Consider the following 20,084-nt stretch of genomic DNA (forward strand, 5'->3'; position numbering starts at 1 on the left):
GCATGAGATGAAATGCAAGCAACGCTAAGAGTTAAGTTTATAGCTACAAAACTTACATTCAAAAAGATCACAAATCAACAACCTAAATTTACACCTAAAGGAACTAGAAAAAGAACAAACTAAACCCAAAACTAGCAGAAAGAAGGAAATAAGAGAGACTACAGAGGAGAAATAAATGGAATAAAGAATAGAAAAATAGGGGAAAAATCAATAAAACTAATGAGTTTTTTTTTAAAAGATCAACAAAATTGACAACGATTAACTACATTATGAAAAAAAGGGAAGATTTAAATAACCAAAATCTGAAATGAAAAAGCAATGGTACAACTGATGTCACAGAAATAAGAAGGGCTATAAGAATACTTCAAATAATTGCAGGTCAACCAACCAGACACTCTAGAGGAAGTGAATAAATCCCTAGGAACACATAACCTACCAAGACCAAATCATGGAGAAACAAAATCTGAACAGATCAATAATGAGCCCGCCAGGCTCCTCCATCCATGGGATTTTCCAGGCAAGACTACTGGAGTGGGTTGCCATTTCCTGGTCCAGGGGAATCTTCCCGACCCAGGGATCAAACCTGGGTCAACTTCATTGCAGATGGGCTCTTTACCATCTGAGCCACCAGGGAAGCCCAATGAGTAAGGAGACTGGATTAATAATCAAGTCTCCCAAAAAGGAAGCACCCAGGACTAGATTGCTTCACTGAAAAATTCTACTGAACATTTAAAGAAGTAGTATCAATCCCCCTCAAATTCTTCAAAATAACTGAAGAGGAGGGAGCACCCCAGACTTATTCTGAGGCCAGCATAACCTTATACCAAAGGCAGACAAAGATACCACAAGAAATAAAAAGAAAATGAGAGCTGTGAGAAGGTCACTGAAAGTAACACCATCATGTCATTGCTGGTGATGATAAAAAGGGCATTGTTCTAACATCTTAAGATGTAAGAATAAGCTGTGATATCGTCCCAAAATCTTCTCAAGCAGAACGGCAGGAACCCTCACTTATCCCCATTTCCCACCAGAGACCTTAATTAAATGCCCAGAAATACTGACCCAAAATAAAGTTCACAACTAAAAACAGAAAGATATTTGTCTGAAGGTAGGAGACAAGACCCCCAAGCAAAATATGGAGCAAGAGCGATGAGAAATTTCCTCCAAAATCCTTTGGGCTTGGAAGAGAAATGTATTAACTCTTAACATATCCACCTTGCCCTCCATCTCCAAGGTTTTCAACTTCTCACTCGGTAAAGAATCTGCCTGCAATGTGGGAGACTTGGGTTTGATCCCTAGGTTGGGAAGATCCCCTGGAGGAGGGCATGGCAACCCACTCCAGTATCCTTGCCTGGAGAATCCCATGGACAGAGAAGCCTGGTGGGTTACATCCGTGGGGTCACAAAGAGTTGGACGAAACTGAGTGACTAAACACACACATTTGAAGAATGGATTAAACTCTGCTGCTGCTGCTAAGTCACTTCAGTCATGTCTGACTCTGCATGACCCCATAGACGGCAGCCCACCAGGCTCTACCGTCCCTGGGATTTTCCAGGCAAGAACACTGGAGTGGGTTGCCACTGCCTTCTCCAGGTTAAACTCTACCTCTGGCTTATTCCCAATGGCTGGTCTAAGGGACACACTAGCTAAGCAGAACATTCTCCTAGCCCTCCTGGAGACCTGAACCTAAGAAGTATAATGACACAACAAACGGAAGCACGGGCTGTGGGCTAACAGTACCAGGAAATCCTTTCTGAGAGTGTGGGTTGCCCCTGTGTCATTCTCAGAAGGTAATCCTGTGACTACATGCAACACTCATTTAGCAATCACCTCCTATTAATACGTGTAAACTATTGTGAGACACAGTGGAACACACAGTGGAGAATGCACAAACAGGACAGCCAGCCCTCCAGCAGTGCTCTAATGTTAAATGAAGGAGGAAGGCTCTCTAGATCATAGCAGAACATCGTAGGCTTGAACAGAGGTATATATCACTATCATAGCATAAGGAAGAGAGAGTGCCTTCGGTGGGAAGAGGAGTTACTTGGAGTGCAGCCTGGAAGAGGTGAGATGTCAACAGAGATATGAGGGGCTCTTTGGACTGGTCAGCTGTGGGGTGCAGATTACATCCACATAAGGGCAGTACCACACAGTCCCCAGCTGAGAGGCAGCACATCGCATGCTGTGGACAGAATACCAGAGTGGACTGGAGAGAAGTCAGCAGTGAACCTGGAATAAATAATAAGGTGGGACACACACGGAAGGTCTCAGGTGCCTCCAGGGGTTGGGATTTGATTCTAGAGGACAACGGACACTAACATTTCTGAAGAAATGCCATCATCAGGAGGACGCGTTAAGTGAGGCGAATCCGTGAAGATTTAGAGCAAACATCAGAGAACGAAGAGCGCGTTCCATACCAGCGGATCACTGATGACCTCCCTCCAGAGGCGGCACACCAAGCTCAGGTTCCAATAGAGGTCTTCCACGGGCAGGAAAGCAAAGATGTGCCTCAGGACCTCGCTGGGCAGGCTGCAGATGTGGCTTGGGGGCTCCTGGCAGGGCAAGGTCCCAAGGAGCCCGTAGTGAGAGTCAGGAACAGGGTCTGGACCAATGTCCTCCACCTCCTGGCTGGGTTCTCCAGGCTGCACGGTGAGCTGCCCCACCCCAACCTCTGCTTCTGGCCTGGCTTCCCTGGGCCGTGTGCATGATGGGGACGAGTGATGCCATGGGGTCTTCTTAGACACCCCATCCCACGGACTGGTCCCTGGGGCCGGATTCCTCTCATCGTCTGAGGACCGAGATCGCTTTCTTGCAGGCAAAGTGGACCCTGACGAGTGCAGCCTGGCTTCTCCGTCTCCCCCTGGAGGCAGGGCACAGGGGCTCCCTGCCGCAAAGATCATTTCATCCTCTGAGTCCTTAGAGCTGTCCTGGCCCACAGAATTGCTTTTGGCCATGTCATTGGTGCACTGCTGCTGGCCAGCAAGGAAGAAGTCAAGGCTGTATCTCAGGCATCCTCGACCTAGACAGAGAACCCACAAAGAACACATGAGAAACGAGGAATGACTGACGATCCTTCGCTGACCTGAATGAGACAAACTAATTTTCAATTATCTATTTTAATACGGGAAAGAGACAAGGATATATTTATTGGCCTAGTGATTACATATAAAGCTTAATACAAAAAATATTTATATCAGGCTCTATCATATGGTCAGACTATTGCAACAGGACTGTAAGATCACAGTAACAACATTTACAAATACTGAGATACTCCAAGGCCACACACACTATAGATTCTGAAACACAGGGTATTTGGGGGAAAGACATACCCCTGGCCCCTCTTTTGGTTCTGGGTCTAGGATAGAGACCGTGGTTCGGGTCTCTGCTTGTCCATCTTTGAAAGGACTGGGACGCAGCCAAGTGACTCCGAGCGAGATGTTGGCACTCAATGGCTGTAAGATGCTTCCGCTTAAACCGTCTCACTGTTTTGTACCAAAGGGCAGAAGAAATGGGACTCGTTAGTTATCACAAATTCTACAAGCTAGTCAGCAAATTAAACTTAATTTTTAGGAATCTGGTGACTGTGGACCACCCGAGCCAGCCCTTTCCATCTTCTCTACTTTCCCATCGATTTTCAGTATCTCAAAGTTTCTTAATATCTCCTCCTCAGGATTTTAGAATCCTAAAATAACCTTCTTTTCCGCCTATCATGCTTTCTAGAAGCCCTGATCATGACACGCTCATTTGAAAAGTTGCCACTATTGCCCAAACGGAGATCTGTCATCTTTTGCTGACTTAACCCAGGCCCTGTATATTCCCATATTAACCATAAATATTTTAAGAGCTGGCTGTAGCTTTTTAAAAATAAACTCATTGTCCCCTGAATACACCAGCTTCCCCAAATGGCAGAAGCAGAAGGCACTAAGGGGACAGTCCCTGCGGGCTCCCCAAGGGGCAGCTCACCCCTGTGCGCCTCCGCCCGCCCCCGGGTGCACCCCCGACCCCCCAAGGGCCCCAACGTTCAGCACTGGTGTGAGAGGATGGCAGCAAGGCCCCCGAGAGGAAAAGAATCGAGACCACTCTTCAGCGTCTTCATGGGACGAGGTTTCATATTCCCCCTCAGCAACACAACAGCATCTGTGCCCAGAATTCTGTCTTGAGAGTACTGACATATTTATGTTTATGTCAGGCATTTTCTGCCAGGTAAATATTTTCCATGTTTAGCTGATGCTCTTCCTGTTTCTGCATATCATCGCATTTACGATCTAACCCCTCCGATATCACTAAATACAATAGTTACACTACTGTAAAAAAGAATAGTTACGTTTTAAAAAAACAGTAAGAGAGGAGAACAATACATGCAAGAGAATTAAAGTGACCCTCTACAGATGGCCCACAGAAACCACTTCCTGCCAGCACCATACTGCCAGAGGTCCTAAAAACATTCTAGAGTAAACTGCAACATCCCATGTTAGAATCCACTCAACATTTCCTGTAACCCTGAAAACATCTAAAACCAAGACACTAATACGTGTATCTGGTATAATTTATATTAATCAATAACCCACCCCCCTCAGCCCATAGCTTCTTCAGAAATGATGCTTCAAAATTTCAATTCATTTTTTGAAGGTTTAACAGAAGTGTATGGATGTGAGAGTTGGACTGTGAAGAAGGCTGAGCACCGAAGAATTGATGCTTTTGAACTGTGGTGTTGGAGAAGACTCTTGAGAGTCCCTTGGACTGCAAGGAGATCCAACCAGTCCATTCTGAAGGAGATCAGCCCTGGGATTTCTTTGGAAGGAATGATGCTAAAGCTGCAACTCCAGTACTTTGGCCACCTCATGCGAAGAGTTGACTCATTGGAAAAGACTCTGATGCTGGGAGGGATTGGGGGCAGGAGGAGAAGGGGACGACAGAGGATGAGATGGCTGGATGGCATCACTGACTCGATGGACATGAGTCTGAGTGAACTCTGGGAGTTAGTGATGGACAGGGAGGCCTGGTGTGGGGTCACAAAGAGTCGGACACGACTGAGCAACTGAACTGAACAGAAGTTTTAAAAAAACTTCGTGGATATTTCAAGACTTACAGAAAATTATTTCTCCACACAAAAATAGCTCTACAAGGCCCTCTGAAAGTATGCTAGAGAGACCTTTTAACTACCTGAATTCAGAGTTAAAATGCCGCAGGAGGACCCCAGTCACTTAGCTTCTTGAAGGTTCAGGGGTGCTATAATGATTAAATGAGAAAACACACCCCCAAAGACTTGTCAAACTATAAAACCCGACACAAATTCACCCATCTGCTTATTCTCTTGAACAAAGCTTAGATGTGATTGCATAAAACGTTGACTTGGTGTCAATTTCAGGTGACCCTGGAATGGTTAGGGTGGGCATGACCTCAGTAACAAGCAGATCCAAACACACAGTGACCTCAGGACTCCAGCTCGTTTCTCTGTCCTGTAGCAGTCTCAGGTGACTGTGTGGGAGCCGGGGCCCCTGCCACCGTCTCGGGGTTAGCAAGGCGGCTGAGGCCGTGTGATGCACTCAGATGTGGAGCGGGGAGGCTTCCTCTATGCGATCACTCACAGTCCAGTCACAACGAGGACCCTGAGAAGCTGACACATGGAGTTCACACCACAGTCACACGGTTCCAACCAGACAGACGGAAGCACCTAGCGACACCCACAGGAAGGCTGACACAGCCCATCAGCTCAGAATCACACGTGGACCATGCCATGATGAGCCTCTTAAAAGATGCTATGTTCTAACAGCATCAGTGTTCTTGTGAAATTATTTAAAATTACTATAGTAAAATTCCAACCAGCTTCTAGCCTTGTTAATATATTTTAAAATCAGCAGCTTAAACCTAACTTTACCAGAATAAGGATGCTCAAATGCTACCCCTTCCTTCCCTGAGTCCCCAGACCTCATGAGGTCCCCTCCTCCAAACAGCAGGTGTTCTCTGCATGGCACTTCAAGCGCACTTATTAGAAGATGTTCGTGATTCTTCAGGAAGCAGCTAAAGTGCACTGTGATGAAAGTGTACCATTAAGAGGGATGGAGAGACATGACACTTGCTGGTGGGCTTTCCAAACTACGCGAGGCCCCAGAAGGGTCTAGCAGAATCGTCTCCAGGCGGCAGTGGGCACCTGTGCCTCTAGAGCTGACCACAGTGTCATATCCCTTATGTCACGACAGGAAAACACTGGGAAGGCAGGAAAACCATTTGTCAAACCAGATTTTGCCCATCCCATGCTGCTATTCCTGTGATGGCTCTCTTATAGCGAGACGTCTCATAGGTCCTCCACTGCTAGGCCCCCGTTTCTAGAGTCGCCCCACCACCACCCCACTCTGCTTGGCAGACCACTGGCACTGCAAGTGTGGGTCCCAGTCCTTGTGTCTGACTCCCAAGTGGTGAGTACCTGGAGCCCTCTGCCAATCACTGTACTCTTCACCCTGATGACCATCATCACCCCACTGCACCCCCAGGTCAAGCGCACAGCCGAAGACTAGATTCTCCTCAGCCCCCTGGAACAATCATTACTATACTGATCATCAATAAACATGCACGAGACACCCCCAGCCCTGAGAAGGCAGGGAACACGTCCCCTCGACTTCTTCCTGAAAGCATTCAGCATGACACTCCGTAAATCACAGCTACTCCAGTGCTGACTGAATGAGAAGTACATGCTGCTGCTGCTGCTGCTGCTAAGTTGCTTCAGTCGTGTCTGACTCTGTGCGACCCCACAGACGGCAGCCCACTAGGCTCCCCCATCCCTGGGATTCTCCAGGCAAGAACACTGGAGTGGGTTGCCATTTCCTTCTCCAATGCATGAAAGTGAAAAGTGAAAGTGAAGTCGCTCAGTTGTGTCCAACTCTCAGTGACCCCATGGACTACAGCCTACCAGGCTCCTCCATCCATGGGATTTTCCAGGCAAGAGTACTGGAGTGGGGTGCCATTGCCTTCTCCGCAAGTACGTGCTAGGAAGCCTCAATTCTGCTGGAATCCGCCTGGCTTCATTTTCTCATCCTCCCGATTGCAAGACATTTTATAAGACAAGTAGCGGAACAGGGTGCTCCTGGTTTCGTGGTGAAGTCAGCTCGTCCCCTCCCTCCTCAGCACACGGCTGGTCCATGCCTCCCTGTGGTGCTGGGAGTTAGGGCCCCAGGGAACACGTGGAGGAGTGTGCACCTCTCCCAGGCCCGGCCCGTAAAGCCTCTCCTGCCCCTTCCTCTGCACTCTAGTCCCGTCCAGGGAACAGGAAGGTGACCCCAGGGAAACCTGGAGGCCACACGTTCAAAAAGGAAGACCCTCCAACAGCCTGGGTCCTTGGATTACTGCTTTAAAGAGCACCAGTGCTTCCTTCCGTGGTGGCTCAGCTGGTAAAGAATCTGCCTACAATGCAGAAGACCTGAGCTCAATCCCTGGGTTGGGAAGATTCCCTGGAGAAGGAAATGGCAACCCACTCCAGTACTCTTGCCTGGGAAATCCCACAGACAGAGGAGCCTCGTGGACTACAGACCATGGGGTCGCAAAGAGTCAGACATGACTTAGTGCCTAAACCACCAGAGTTCACCCCCACACACACACACACACCTGAAACTGCTAGCTGGAGTCCTGAGGTCACTGTGTGTTTGGATCTGCTTGTTACTGAGGTCATGCCCACCCTAACCATTCCAGGGTCACCTGAAATTGACACCAAGTCACTTTTTTGCATTCCTAACCTTCGTTAATCAGAATTTATACCAAACAGGCCTCCAAGATGTGCAGGTTACAGACCAAATGGACACACTGAAGATAATAAGTGCCTACAATTAGTGCCTGGAGAGAAAGATTATTAAATAAAAATGTGAAAAAGGAAAATCAAGGTAACTCTCCGGCACAGGGGCCTGACGAGAGCAACAGCTCCTAACAAGAGGTGCACTGGGAGGTTTCACCAATTAAGAGGAACCCAACCTCATCCCATTCGCTCCCACAAGCCTCTTGCCCTTCTCAGAGAGGCTCCGTGCAGGTCGAGCGACACCCTCTTGTTTCTGGCGAGACAGCGGAGGTGCGCTGCGGCAGGCCTGTTGTTACCAGGAGTTGGGTACTTCACAGGTCAAATGTGCCCTGGGAGATCTAAGAACCCAATCTCAGCAGCGTGCATGGTGGTGGTCCCCAACCTCAGTGAGACAGAAAGTATTCATTCAACCCAGGCAGGGCTGTGCAGCAATGAAACCACCCTGTATGTGTCTGAGACATATGCAACAATTACTTGTACAACTATGTACTTAACACGAGTTGTTCACATACAGACTGGTGTTATTACTATTATATGTTTTATTAACACATTCCCTGATAGCTCAGTTGGTAAAGAATCCACCAACAATGCAGGAGACCCCAGTTCATTCCTGGGTCAGGAAGAACTTCTTGGGCTTCCCTTGTGGCTTAGGGGTGAAGAATACACCTGCAATGTGGGAGACCTGGGTTCAGTCCCTGGGTTGGGAAGATCCCCTGGAGAAGGGAAAGGCTACCCACTTCAGTATTCTGGCCTGGAGAATCCCATGGACTGTATAGTCCATAGGGTCGCAAAGAGTCGGACACAACTGAGCGACTTTCACTTTCAAACCACTGTTTAGGTGTGTATCAACATGTCTTCTGCCCCCAGATGAAAGCTTTACAGTTGGGTGGGAGGGAGGAGAAAGGCACCCAACACCCACTGCTCCATAAATATTAATGAAACGAATGAATGAATGAAATGAACAAATGTACCAACTACGGCACTGCCCTCTGGAGAAGCTGAGGTTGTCTTCTTCGGTTTTGATATCCTACACTATCTCAGTGTGCCAACGAGCTTCATAGGTTTTGATGTTCTTTCACAAATTCATCTGACTTCTGCACAACCCTGTGATTGTGCCACGATGAAATTGGGGCTCAGGGAAAACTTGCCTGAAATCACAACAGTTGTAGGTAATACAACTTAGGCCTTCTGACTCCTCAAGTCCAGAGTTCTCTCTATGGAAGGTAATATTCTCAGGACTTCCCTGGTGGCCCAGTGGTTAAGACTCCATGCTTGCTTCCACTACAGGGGATGCAGGTTTGATCCCTGGTCAGGGAACTAAGATCCCACACGCTGTGTGGCCAAAAAAAAAAAAGAAAGATAATATTCTCCCTTCCAAATCCAACAGAAAGATTCAAAGCAGCTTCTAAAACCCTCAGGTTTAAACTCTCTGTCCCTTTTTAGAAACCACTGTGGAACATCATAACCAAAGCTCCAACTTCCAGTACTTAGAAAGCGTAAGTGTAAGGAGAGCAGAAGTGTTAATCCTTCAGTCGTGTCTGACTCATTGCCACCCCAAGGACTGGAGCCCACCAGGCTCTTCTGTCCATGGAATTCTTCAAGCAAAAATACTGGAGTGTGTAGCCACGCCCTCTTCCAGGGGATCCTCCTGACCCAGGGATCGAACCTGCGTCTCCTGCAATACAGGCAGATTCTTGACTGTCTGAGCCACCAGGGATGCCCATCAGGAAAGTGTAAACATGACATCACTAAATACTATACACTCAAAATGGAAAAAGCTCTAAATATTTTTGAATTCATTGGAAGTTTGAGCTGTACGAGAAGCAAACGTGCTAGCTCCTCCAAGGACTTGCTCTCAATGTAGAGCCAAGTCCCTCTTTCCCTACAAACCCAAAGGCCTACTCTCATAGGTCCCCAGTTAGGTTCTCTGATGCCTACAAATACCTGCTTCTCTCATGGAACAGCAACCACTTACTACAGCAAGCAAGGATGGAGAGAGCTTTTTTCCCTATGTGTGTTTCAGGAATGGAGAAAGAAAGGAAAAACAAGAAAATGTACGGACTAGACTGTATTTCTAAAGATTTGAAAGGCTTTTTCTATTGTCAATTCCATCCCACAACCATGTGTAAATACCTATGATGCCCCAGGTTCATGAAAAACATCTCGAGGGCTTCCTCTCTTGGCATCTCTGGGGTCACATGCTACTTGAGACACTGCAGATTTAAAAATGAATGATTTCACCTGTCCACAAGGTAGCTCTCAAAGCACACACAAGTTACTATACATAAGGCATGACAGGTGCTACACAAACGCACTTATGAAATGCTATGGGAGTAAAGACAAGTGACCAGTTAGGAATGATGAAAAAGGCTTTATGAAGAGATCAGCCTCACAAGGTGAGCAGGATCCAGGAACACAAAAGAAACGCATGGCAGTGGAGTGGTGGAAGTCGGGTTTCATCACACGGAGAGGCTCAGGAGGATGAAAAGGGAATCTGCAAACACAGAGTACAAAGGCCCTCAAGTATAATGCTAATGAACTGGGACTTTATCTTAGAGGGATTCAGAGAATTATCTCACTTTTCTAAGCAGGGTCAATGCCTGGTCAAATTTACACCTTAGAATGGGAACTCTGGAGGCAGGCAGAGGATGAGTAAACACGCAGACTGTCATGGAAACAAAGCAGAAAGTCACTCTACTAACAGAGGCAAGAGTTGGTCAAGGACTGAGGGCAGTGGTGGCAAACAAAGGGAGAAGGGAAAGTGAAGACCAACACTGGAGAGATCAGAAGAGAAAAAACAACAAAGGCAACTGACATTGCTAGCCAGATCTCAGTGATAACAGCATTAACCACACTGAGGAGTAAAGAAGTAATCGTGCTTGCATTTTAATCACTTCTTCCAGGAGTCAAGGGAGAATGAAAGTTTTCAGTTTTGAAAATGCTTGCTTGTTTTGTTTTCAAATTATCTGTCGAGTGACAAGTTAAGCTCCAGGAGGTATTTTGAAATAGGAACTGCTAACTGCTAAGTCACTTCAGTCGTGTCCGACTCTGTGCGACCCCACAGACGGCAGCCCAACAGGCTCCCCCATCCCTGGGATTCTCCAGGCAAGAATACTGGAGTGGGTTGCCATTTCCTTCTCCAATGCATCAAAGTGAAAAGTGAAAGTGAAGTTGCTCAGTCATGTCTGACTCTTAGCGACCCCATGGACTGCAGCCCACCAGGCTCCTCCATCCATGGGATTTTCCAGGCAAGAGTACTGGGTGCCATTGCTAGGAAACTAGCCCTCAAAACATCTGTAAGTGATAGCTGGAGACAGAAGACTGGAGGTGCTTTGCTGAGATGCTCTAAGAGCAGACGATTCCACAGACCGATGAAAACAGAACTCACAATCTTTAAGTACAATCAGCTTAGGAAGGACAGAGGGGGACAATAAGCAGAGAGAGAGGATGACAACAAATCTGAAATCAGAGCTCTAAGTCTATGAACAAGAGTCTAGTGCTCGCACACTCAGAGGCCACAAAACATGTCAACCCATCAGGACACCCTCTGATGACAACTGTGGAATGCAACAGAACCACGAAAAAAGAAGAGAGGAAAAGGAAAGAGGATAGCCAAGTAGCAGTGATGCCAAGGCAAGCCACAGGAGAAACGAATTACTACAGGGCACACCACAATCTCCACACACCTGCACAAAAGGGCCAAGCAGACAAATGGGGAAACCAGTAAGACCCCAGAACATCTACTTCCGCAAGCATATTGTCAAGACCTGTCCCCTGAACAGCAAGCTTTCGCTCTAGACAATCTCAGGTGCTGTGAATAGATCCACATACACTGTCCTCTGGTTGTTGAAAGGGGGATACAGGCCAAAATAAGTTCCTAAAGAAGACAGAAGCGGGGCTTCTCTGGTGGTCCTGTGGCTGAGACACCACACTCCCAATGCAGAGGTCGGGTTCGATCCCTGGTCAGGGCACTAGATCCTGCATGCCACAACGAAGACCTGGTGCAGCCAAATTAATAAATAAAATACTCTTTTTAAAAAAAAAAAAAGAAGAATACAGGAGGAGAACTGCCTGTAAGACACCAGTTAAATAACCAATCATCTGAATTTAAAATATTCTGTTCTATACTGCAAATACGTGTTTTGATTTTAAAAGCAAGGAAACTGGAGGCTTAACCCAAGAAAAGGTGGAAACTGCAAGTGAAGTGAAAGTTGCTCAGCCATGTCCGGCTCTTTGCTACCTCATGGACTATACAGTCCATGGAATTCTCCAGGCCAGAATACTGAATCATGGAATTCTCCAGGCCAGAATATTGGAGTGGGTAGCCTTTCCCTTCTCCAGGGAGTCAACTGGTAATAAGGATGGAGCGGGTGGTGGCAGGGGAAGGTTAGCAGTAAAAAGTGTGTGGAGCTACCAGATATCGCAACTTCAAGCACTTGCACCAATACCAACGGCTGCAGTAAGAACAACCCCTGGCATTTCCTAAAACTTAGTGAACTTAAAGAACTTTCATGCCTTCCTCTTTTTTTAATTGAAGTGGTGAGACAGAAGGGAACAATAACTTTGGTAAAGCTGATACCGGACCTGATTCTGTCTCCAAGGACTATTCTTACTACTCAGTTAATCAAATTCAATCCGCTCATGAGCAAAATGAGCTTGCTTTCATGTCAGAGATCTTTCTCCATTTTATCTTCCTTATTTGAGCAGATACCAGGCACGAGAGCAGGCCCCCACTGGCAGCTACCATCCTTCCTTCCAGAGATCTTTATCCTCCCATGGGAAAATCTCTAACTTCTTCAGGCCTCAATTTCCCCACCTGCCATGAGTGTGTTACCATGAGGCCTTACAGGCTTGTTTGCGGATGAGGTAACTAACGTAGAGTATTTTGTAAACCACAGTGCGATACAAGATGCAAAGTATAACGATTCCAGGCCTGAAAAGCAGAGCTGCTCCCACTTTCCCTCGGAAGGAACAGAAAACACCAGGAGGGTTAAATGACGAGCACCTCCGAAGATCAGGTAGAGAAGTCAACACCGACCCTCACGTCCGCCACCACCCCGCACAGGTTGCTCGGAACTCACAGACTCTCCACCAGCTCCAGCCCCCCTTACATTACCCCAGTTTTCCCAATATTGAGGTTAGGGGGAGGGCAACTGCAAATGCAAAAGGCAAAAGGATGCCACAAAATGACTCGCCCAAGGTCAAAACAGCTGAGCAGCAGGAAATGTTGGCTGCCCACGGCCGAGGCCACGTTCCGGCGACGCCCACATCACCGACAGCGCCCCGGCCTGCCACTCTCTCATCCGCCCTGGCCCCAGCCCGCGCTCCAACACCCCGGAGGACCATACCTCGCAGAGACGAGACCCGCTAAAGACCCCAGAGACTGAACGTCCACGCGACCGGGCCCGTCCGCGCCCCCACCACGCCGGCGGCCTCACTCACTATGGCGATCCGCATCGGGGCTCCCGCCGCCGCCGCCTCAGGTCCCGGGCCACCCGGGCTCCGGGTCGCGGCTTCCCAGGGGCAGTGGGAGCCCCTGCAGGCCGTGGACTTCCTCCACCAGCTCCGCCGCCGCCGCAGGGCCGCGAAGAGCCCGCCGCCGACGCTGACGGAATGCATCCCCGACCAATTGAAGCACGCAAGAGGAAGGGTGCACTTGACGGACTGCTGCGGCGGCCAATCGGAACGCTCAACCGCGCTACCGCTAGCAGGCCCCGCCCCCTCTGCGCTTCCGCCACGGCGGAAGGGGCGAGCAATAACTTTCCCAGAGTTCCTCCGAGCTTAGGGACTCACCGAGGGGGCCGCGGCCGGCGCGATGGGCGGGGCCAAGAGTATGGGCGGGACCGGCCGCGGAGGGCGAGGCCACAGGCGGGGCCGCACGGGCCCCACCCCGTCCTCGCGTGCTCGCGCCGCCTGAGGGGGTGGTACCTGGGGTTCACCTAATGTTTCTCCTCAAAGTGAAACCAGTGCGGGCGGTAGTCTCCGCGCGTGCGTTCGCTGCGGCCCGCGGGTCGCGTGGTCAGCTCGGAACCTGAGGGTGTGGGGGAAGGTCGGGGCGTCTGGGGAAGGGTCCTGACAGGCAGGGTGGAGGAGGATCGCGGGGCGGGCCCAGGGGAGGGTCGCCAAGCGTTCCCGCAGGACCCGAGCCCGTGGCCATGACCGCGCTCCGGGTTCCGTGGCGGCTGTGCTGGTTGGTGCTGGATGAGAGGAGCTGCACGCGGCTGGGCGCGCGGGCTGCGCGGGACCTGCCGGAGATACCCTCCTGCACACTTTACGCGCCACAGCCGCTGGGACATCTTGGCCTATCTGGGACCTGGACATCGAAGCCGTCCACCAGGACTACAAGCGGGCTCTCTCTGCACGAGGCTGCCTCCATGGGACACCCGGACTGCGTGCGGTACCTGCTGGCCGGGGGCCGCCGTCGACTGCTTGGAAGGCCGACTGGTAAGTGGTGGGCCCTGCAGAGAGACCCCCACCCTTTCCTGCCGATTTTAGATTCCCACGCTTGGTCAGCCTCCACACCATAGCCTCTCAGGCTTCCCCTACAGAACATCATTGCTGTCCTTGTGGGGTTAACTGCTCCAGCCTTCTGTTTCAGACTGCCTCCCATGATAGAGCAGAGAGCTGTAAGGAACATGTTCAGATCCCCTGGAGAAGGAAATGGCAACCCACTTCAGTATTCTTGCCTGGAGAATTCCATGGACAGAGGAGCCTGGCAGGCTACAGTCCATGGGGTCTCAGATTTGGACACTACTGAGCGACTATCACTCATTCACTTACTGCCTGTAGCAAGGGTCCCAGGTGTCATGTTTTTCTGGAAACATCTCACTAAATGATTATTGCACAGATGACATTGTTCTAATTTTCTGTTTTGAAATTCCTAGTTATAGCTTATCAGAAATTTGCAAAGACAGCTGGGAAGTCCCATGCACCTTTTCTCCATCTTGCCCCAAAGTGAATGTCTTACAACTAGAGTACAGTCACAAGAAGAAACTGACACTGCTATGACATTGCTACTATCAGGGCCCTTACTCCCATTTCACAGGTACATAGATGAGCACAGGTGTGTGGGGTCCTCTGTGTAGTTTTATCACATGACCTCCACAGTCACCATGCTCACCTGTAACCATTATGCAAAGCAATTGCATTCTGTTATTAATAGATGCACACAATCTTCAGTACTGACTGTCCACCTCCGTAGACATTTGAACACCTGAAGATTCATACCATGATAAAGTTCCTGAATGAATCCACAAGGGATTCCTGATCTTACATAAACAAGAAGAACATCAGAAAGATACAGCTAAGTAAAGTGCATCTTGCCCTCTGGCATGGGGGAATACGCCTGCTTACGTTTTGAGGTTTGGGCTTTGGCTGTGACTGAGCCCAAGACATTTTCTTCTGCTGGTCCAAAGATAGTGGAGGCGTATTACCTTTTTAAAAACAGTTCTGTGGATAAAGAAACAGCCTCCCCAAACAACCATCAGAAGGCCAAGTCTCATTTGACTCTGTGCTCAGGAAGTGCAGTTACAGCAAGACATTTTGCCCGTTCTCACCTTACTGGCTTTCTCATGTCCCTTCTACCCTGGATTTGTTCCCTCTGTAAAGCACTTCTTCAAGATTCTAGCCTTCATGTATCTTGGTTTCTCCTTTTTGATTTTTCGTTCACTCTCATTACTACATTACCAAAACTAAAAAAAGCAAAACATTTTAAATACAGCAGTGTGTACATGACTGTCTCAAACTCACTAGCTATCCCAACAAGGACCTACTGTATAGCACAGGGAAGTCTGCTCAATGTTATGTGGCAGCCTGGATAGGAGAGGGGTTTGGGGGAGAATTGTTCAGTTGCTCATTCCGTGTCCAACTCTGTGTGACACCATGGACTGCAGCATGCCAGGCTTCCCTATTCTTGACCATCTCCCAGAGCTTGCTTAAACTCATGTCCATTGAGTCAGTGATGCCATGCAACCATCTCATTTTCTGTCATCCCCTTCTCCTCCTGCTTTCATTCTTTCCCAGCATCAGGGTCTTTTCCAATGAGTCAGCTCTTCACATCAGGTGGCCAGAGTATTGGAGCTTCATCGTCAGTCCTTCCAATGAATATTAAGGGGTGATTTCCTTTAGGATTGACTGGTTTGATCTCCTGACTGTCCAAGAGATTCTCAAGAGTCTTCTCCAAGGGGGAGAATGGATACATGTATTATATCTATAGCTGAGTCTCTTTACTGTTCACCTGAAACTATCACAACATTGTTAATCAGCTATACCCCAATAAAAAATAAAAAATTAAACAAAAAAATGAAACAGTGTTGGTAGTTAATACCAAAGCAGTCCTGTTTAGTCAAAGGCATGGTTTTTGCAGTAGTCATGTATGGATGTGAGAGTTGGACCATAAAGAAGAGCTGAGAGCTGAAGAATTGATGCTTTTGAACTGTGGTGTTCAAAAGAGAAGACTCTTGAGAGTCCCTTGGACTGCAAGGAGATCAAACCAGTCAGTCTTAAAGGAAATCAGTCCTGAATATTTAGGACTGAAAATCAGTCCTGAAAGGACTGATGCTGAAGCTGAAGCTCCAATACTTTGGCCACCTGATGTGAAGAACTGACTCATTAGAAAAGACCCTGATGCTGGGAAGGATTGAAGGGAGGAGGAGAAGGGGATTTCAGAATGAGATGGTTGGATGACATCACCAACTCGATGGACATGAGTTTGAGCAAGCTCCAGGAGTTAGTGATGGACAGGGAAGCCTGGCTTGCTGCAGTCCATAGGGTCACAGAGTCAGACACGACTGAATGACTAAACTGAACTGATTTTCCAGTAGTCATGTATGGATGTGAGAGTTGGACCATAAAGAAGGCTGAGCACCAGAGAACTGATGCTTTTGAGCCGTGGTGCTGGTGAAGACTCTTGAGAGTCCCTTGGACTGCAAGGAGATCTAACCAGTCAATCCTAAAGGAAATCAATCCTGAATATTCACTGGAAGGACTGATGCTGAAACTGAACCTCCAATATTTTGGCCACCTAATGCAAAGAGCCAACTTAATAGAAAAGACCCTGATGCTGGGAAAGACTGAAGGCAGGAGGAGAAGGGGATGACAGAGGACTAGATGGTTGGATGGCATCATCAACTCAATGGACATGGGTTTGAGCAAGCTCTGGGAGATGGTGAAGGACAGGGAAGCCTGGTGTGCTGCAGTCCATGGGGTCACAAAGACTTGGAGAAGACTGACCCCCTGAACGACAACAACAACACATAAAACAGATAACCAACGAGGACCTATTGTATATCACAGAGAGCTCTACTCAGTTTTATATAATAACCTATATGGGAAAAGAATCTGAAAAGAATGGAGATATGTATGTATATAGAATGGATTCACTTTGCTGGACACCTGAAACTAACACAACACTGTGAGTCAAATATACTTCAGTGAAATTTTTCAAAAAATTGTTTCCTGCTGGAACAAGGCTTTATATCTCTTTAGAACAAATCTCTCCAACTCCTAATAAGTATCTCAGATTCTAAGGGGTCATTCGTATGACTTCCTTCCATTAAATTTGCAGTTTCCTAAAGTACCTTTATTCAGTCCAATGGGTCATGAGCATTGAGGGGCCCAATGACAACCAGTAACAACCCACGAGAGAGAAGAAGCCACATTTTGTTGGTTTTCGAATTTCTAGCATCCAGCACAGAGACTAGACTCTGGACTTGGTTGGTTTGGTGTGCAGCTTCTGAAGGACATGATACTCACTCAATAGCTGAGGTGGGGGAATATGATACACAGAGTATTTTAAGAAGATAGATTTTTCTAGACTTTTCAGACTAGGTGGGTAACGAATGAAAACCTCCTAACTAGGAACATTCCCCCCACCTCTTGAATCTATTTAAAATAAAGGAGGACACACTAAAAAGAAAAACTAATGGACATGGAGCAGAACACTGTGAAGACCTCCCCATGGCACCTGCCTCTTGTTGGTAGAAAAGCTTTAGCCTCTGAGGCTTTGCCCAAGTCCCAAAGAGCAAACGTAATCAGAGAAATGCGAAAATGCTGAAATAAATGAAAACAGTCCAAGACAAAATAACAATAGTTAAAACATCAAAGTCAGCTCCTCCTCAAGGGCTGTAGATAACATTCTGAGCCATATCCTGGAGTTCTGCAGATACTGAAACCCCCACCAGGTGGAAGAAGTTAACCGCATGCTGACTATACCTATGTAGACCCCAGACCAGTTGAAACCTGATGGTTGATGATACTGACTCCTAAAACCACCCGCTTAGCTCACCACCAACCAATCCAGAAGGATGTACACCAGCTATCAGGCATCTCACACCCTCACCCCCAACGGTGCCTTTAAGAACCCTTCCCTGAATTTGGGGGAGAATGAATGCATGTATATGTGTGGCTGAGTCACTCTGCTGTGCACCTGAAACTCACCACATTGTTCGTTGGCTATGCTCCAATAATATACGTTTTTTTAAAATTATTTTTGTCCTTAGGAAACCTAACCCACATATTTTTATTTTTCTAGTTTACCAAGAAATGCATTCATTTTTTGCAAAGTCAGTTTAGATGTTTTTGTGAAGGTATATTTTAGATGTGATTAGTATTTAAAGCAGTAACTTTGAATAAAACTGATTTCCCCCCATAATGTCCATGGGCCTCATCCAATCAGCTGAAGACTGCAAGCCCAAATATTGAGGTTCCTCAAAGTGGAAGGATGTTTTCAAATTGTGCTAGAGAAGACTCTTGAGAGTCCTTTGGACTGCAAGGAGATCAAACCAGTCAATCCAAAAGGAAATCAACCCTGAATATTCATTGGAAGGACTGATACTGAAACTGAAGCTCCAATATTTGGGCCACCTGATGCAAAGAGCGATTGCTCGGAAAAGACCCTAATGCTGGGAAGGACTGAAGGCGGGAGGAGAAAGGGGCAGCACAGGACAAGATGCTTGGATGGCGTCACCGACTCAGTGGACATGAATTGGAGCTAACTCCAAAAGACAGTGGAGGACAGAGGAGCCCTGAAGACTGCAGTCCATGGGGTCGCAAAGAGTGGAACACAACTTGGTGACTGAACAGCAACCGAAAAGTGGAAGGAGTTCAAGTCTGAAGCATAGAAACCCTGGCTGAGTTTCCAGACTATTGTTCTGGGGATTCAGGTTCAAGACTGCAACATCAACTCTTCCCTGAATCTCCAGTCTGCTGGCTCACTCTACAGATTTCAGGTCTCCTGACAGACGGATAGATAAATAGCGAATCCCCTACTGTCTTTATTCCCCCTCTGGAGAACCTTAAAAATTCTACTGTATTCTAGCAGTGTGGTTCTAGTTATGTTTCACTATATCCAGGCAGCAGGAATATAGTTATGTTTATTATAGTAAAATACATTGTGGTAGTCATCTTGTAAGTCAAATCATTATGCTCTACACCTTAAACTTATACACTGCTGCATGTTAATTACATCTCAATAAAACTGGAAGGGAAAAAAATTGCAATTTGGGAAACAGAGATTCAGGTTAAACTGAAAGAGTGTTCCAAAAAGGAGTCAGGGGTTTATGAAGACAAAAGGCCACAGGTTGTCAAAAATTGCCTGATGAGAACTGTGAACGACTCTGATACAAGCCAGGAAATATTTGTCCTTACGGAATCACAAGTTATTTAGGGAGGGTGGTCCAAGAAGTAGCTTGAGTTTTTGGCAGATATTCTGGAGGACTTCATTAGGACAACAAATGATCAGAAGGTCAGATTCCATCTAGGCTGAGACATGCCTGTGTCACACTCGTTAATGGCCTCCTGGCTCTGTTTCAGAGAGCTCTTTAGGGAGCATTATTGTTGTTGAGTGGCTAAGTCATGTTCAACTCTTTGTGACCCAATGGACTGCAGCACGCCAGGCTTTCCTATCCTTCACTATCTCATGGAGTTTGTTCAAATTAGGGAACGTTACCGACTCCATGGTTTTTCTTTCACAAAAGGCAGTATGAAATCTGTCCCTGACTTCTGCTGAAGTGAACAACTGTAACAGGGAAGACCCTTTTGTATTCTATTACAAGTTCAGCACTAAAGGGATGTTGCCTTTATGCTTATATGATACATAGTTGCTCATCGCTGGGAGCCTTGCCTCCCGCATAATAAGGATTAAGCTTAAACACCTGTGTTTACCTCCCAGGAAACAACCTGACCAAGCCCGCCTGTCAATGACTGCAGGAAGGGAATTAACACATTCCCTTCAGAGGCTGATGGGAACCAGGAAAGGTTTGACTTTACTCTTTCTCCTTTTAGTGTAAACCAAGCCTGAATT

At 47.4% G+C, this 20,084-nt stretch overlaps 2 protein-coding genes across 4 annotated transcripts in view; both read right to left on the minus strand.

The window, feature by feature from the left end:
* Positions 1–13,377, minus strand: part of FBH1 (F-box DNA helicase 1) — a 37,292-nt gene extending 23,915 nt beyond the window's left edge. For 2 of the 3 annotated variants that reach the window (XM_070380924.1, XM_070380923.1), the window contains exons 1-3: positions 13,226–13,377; positions 3,330–3,482; positions 2,418–3,019 (exon numbers count right to left, since the gene is read on the minus strand). In XM_070380924.1, the coding sequence (XP_070237025.1) occupies positions 2,418–3,019; positions 3,330–3,482; position 13,226 (756 nt within the window). In that variant the 5' untranslated portion in view covers positions 13,227–13,377. Of the gene's footprint in view, positions 1–2,417; positions 3,020–3,329; positions 3,483–13,131 lie in introns of all 3 variants that reach the window. The other variant, XM_070380925.1, reaches the window with a different exon arrangement.
* Positions 13,378–14,873: 1,496 nt separating this feature from the next.
* LOC102266028 (ankyrin repeat domain-containing protein 26) overlaps positions 14,874–20,084 on the minus strand; it is a 23,858-nt gene continuing 18,647 nt past the window's right edge. Inside the window, exon 7 of the mRNA XM_070382046.1 lies at positions 14,874–14,903. Coding sequence (XP_070238147.1) covers positions 14,874–14,903 — 30 coding nt within the window. The remainder of the gene's footprint in view (positions 14,904–20,084) is intronic.

This window comes from Bos mutus, chromosome 13 (genome assembly GCF_027580195.1).
Source record: "Bos mutus isolate GX-2022 chromosome 13, NWIPB_WYAK_1.1, whole genome shotgun sequence".
In the NCBI taxonomy this organism is placed as follows: Eukaryota; Metazoa; Chordata; class Mammalia; order Artiodactyla; family Bovidae; genus Bos; species Bos mutus.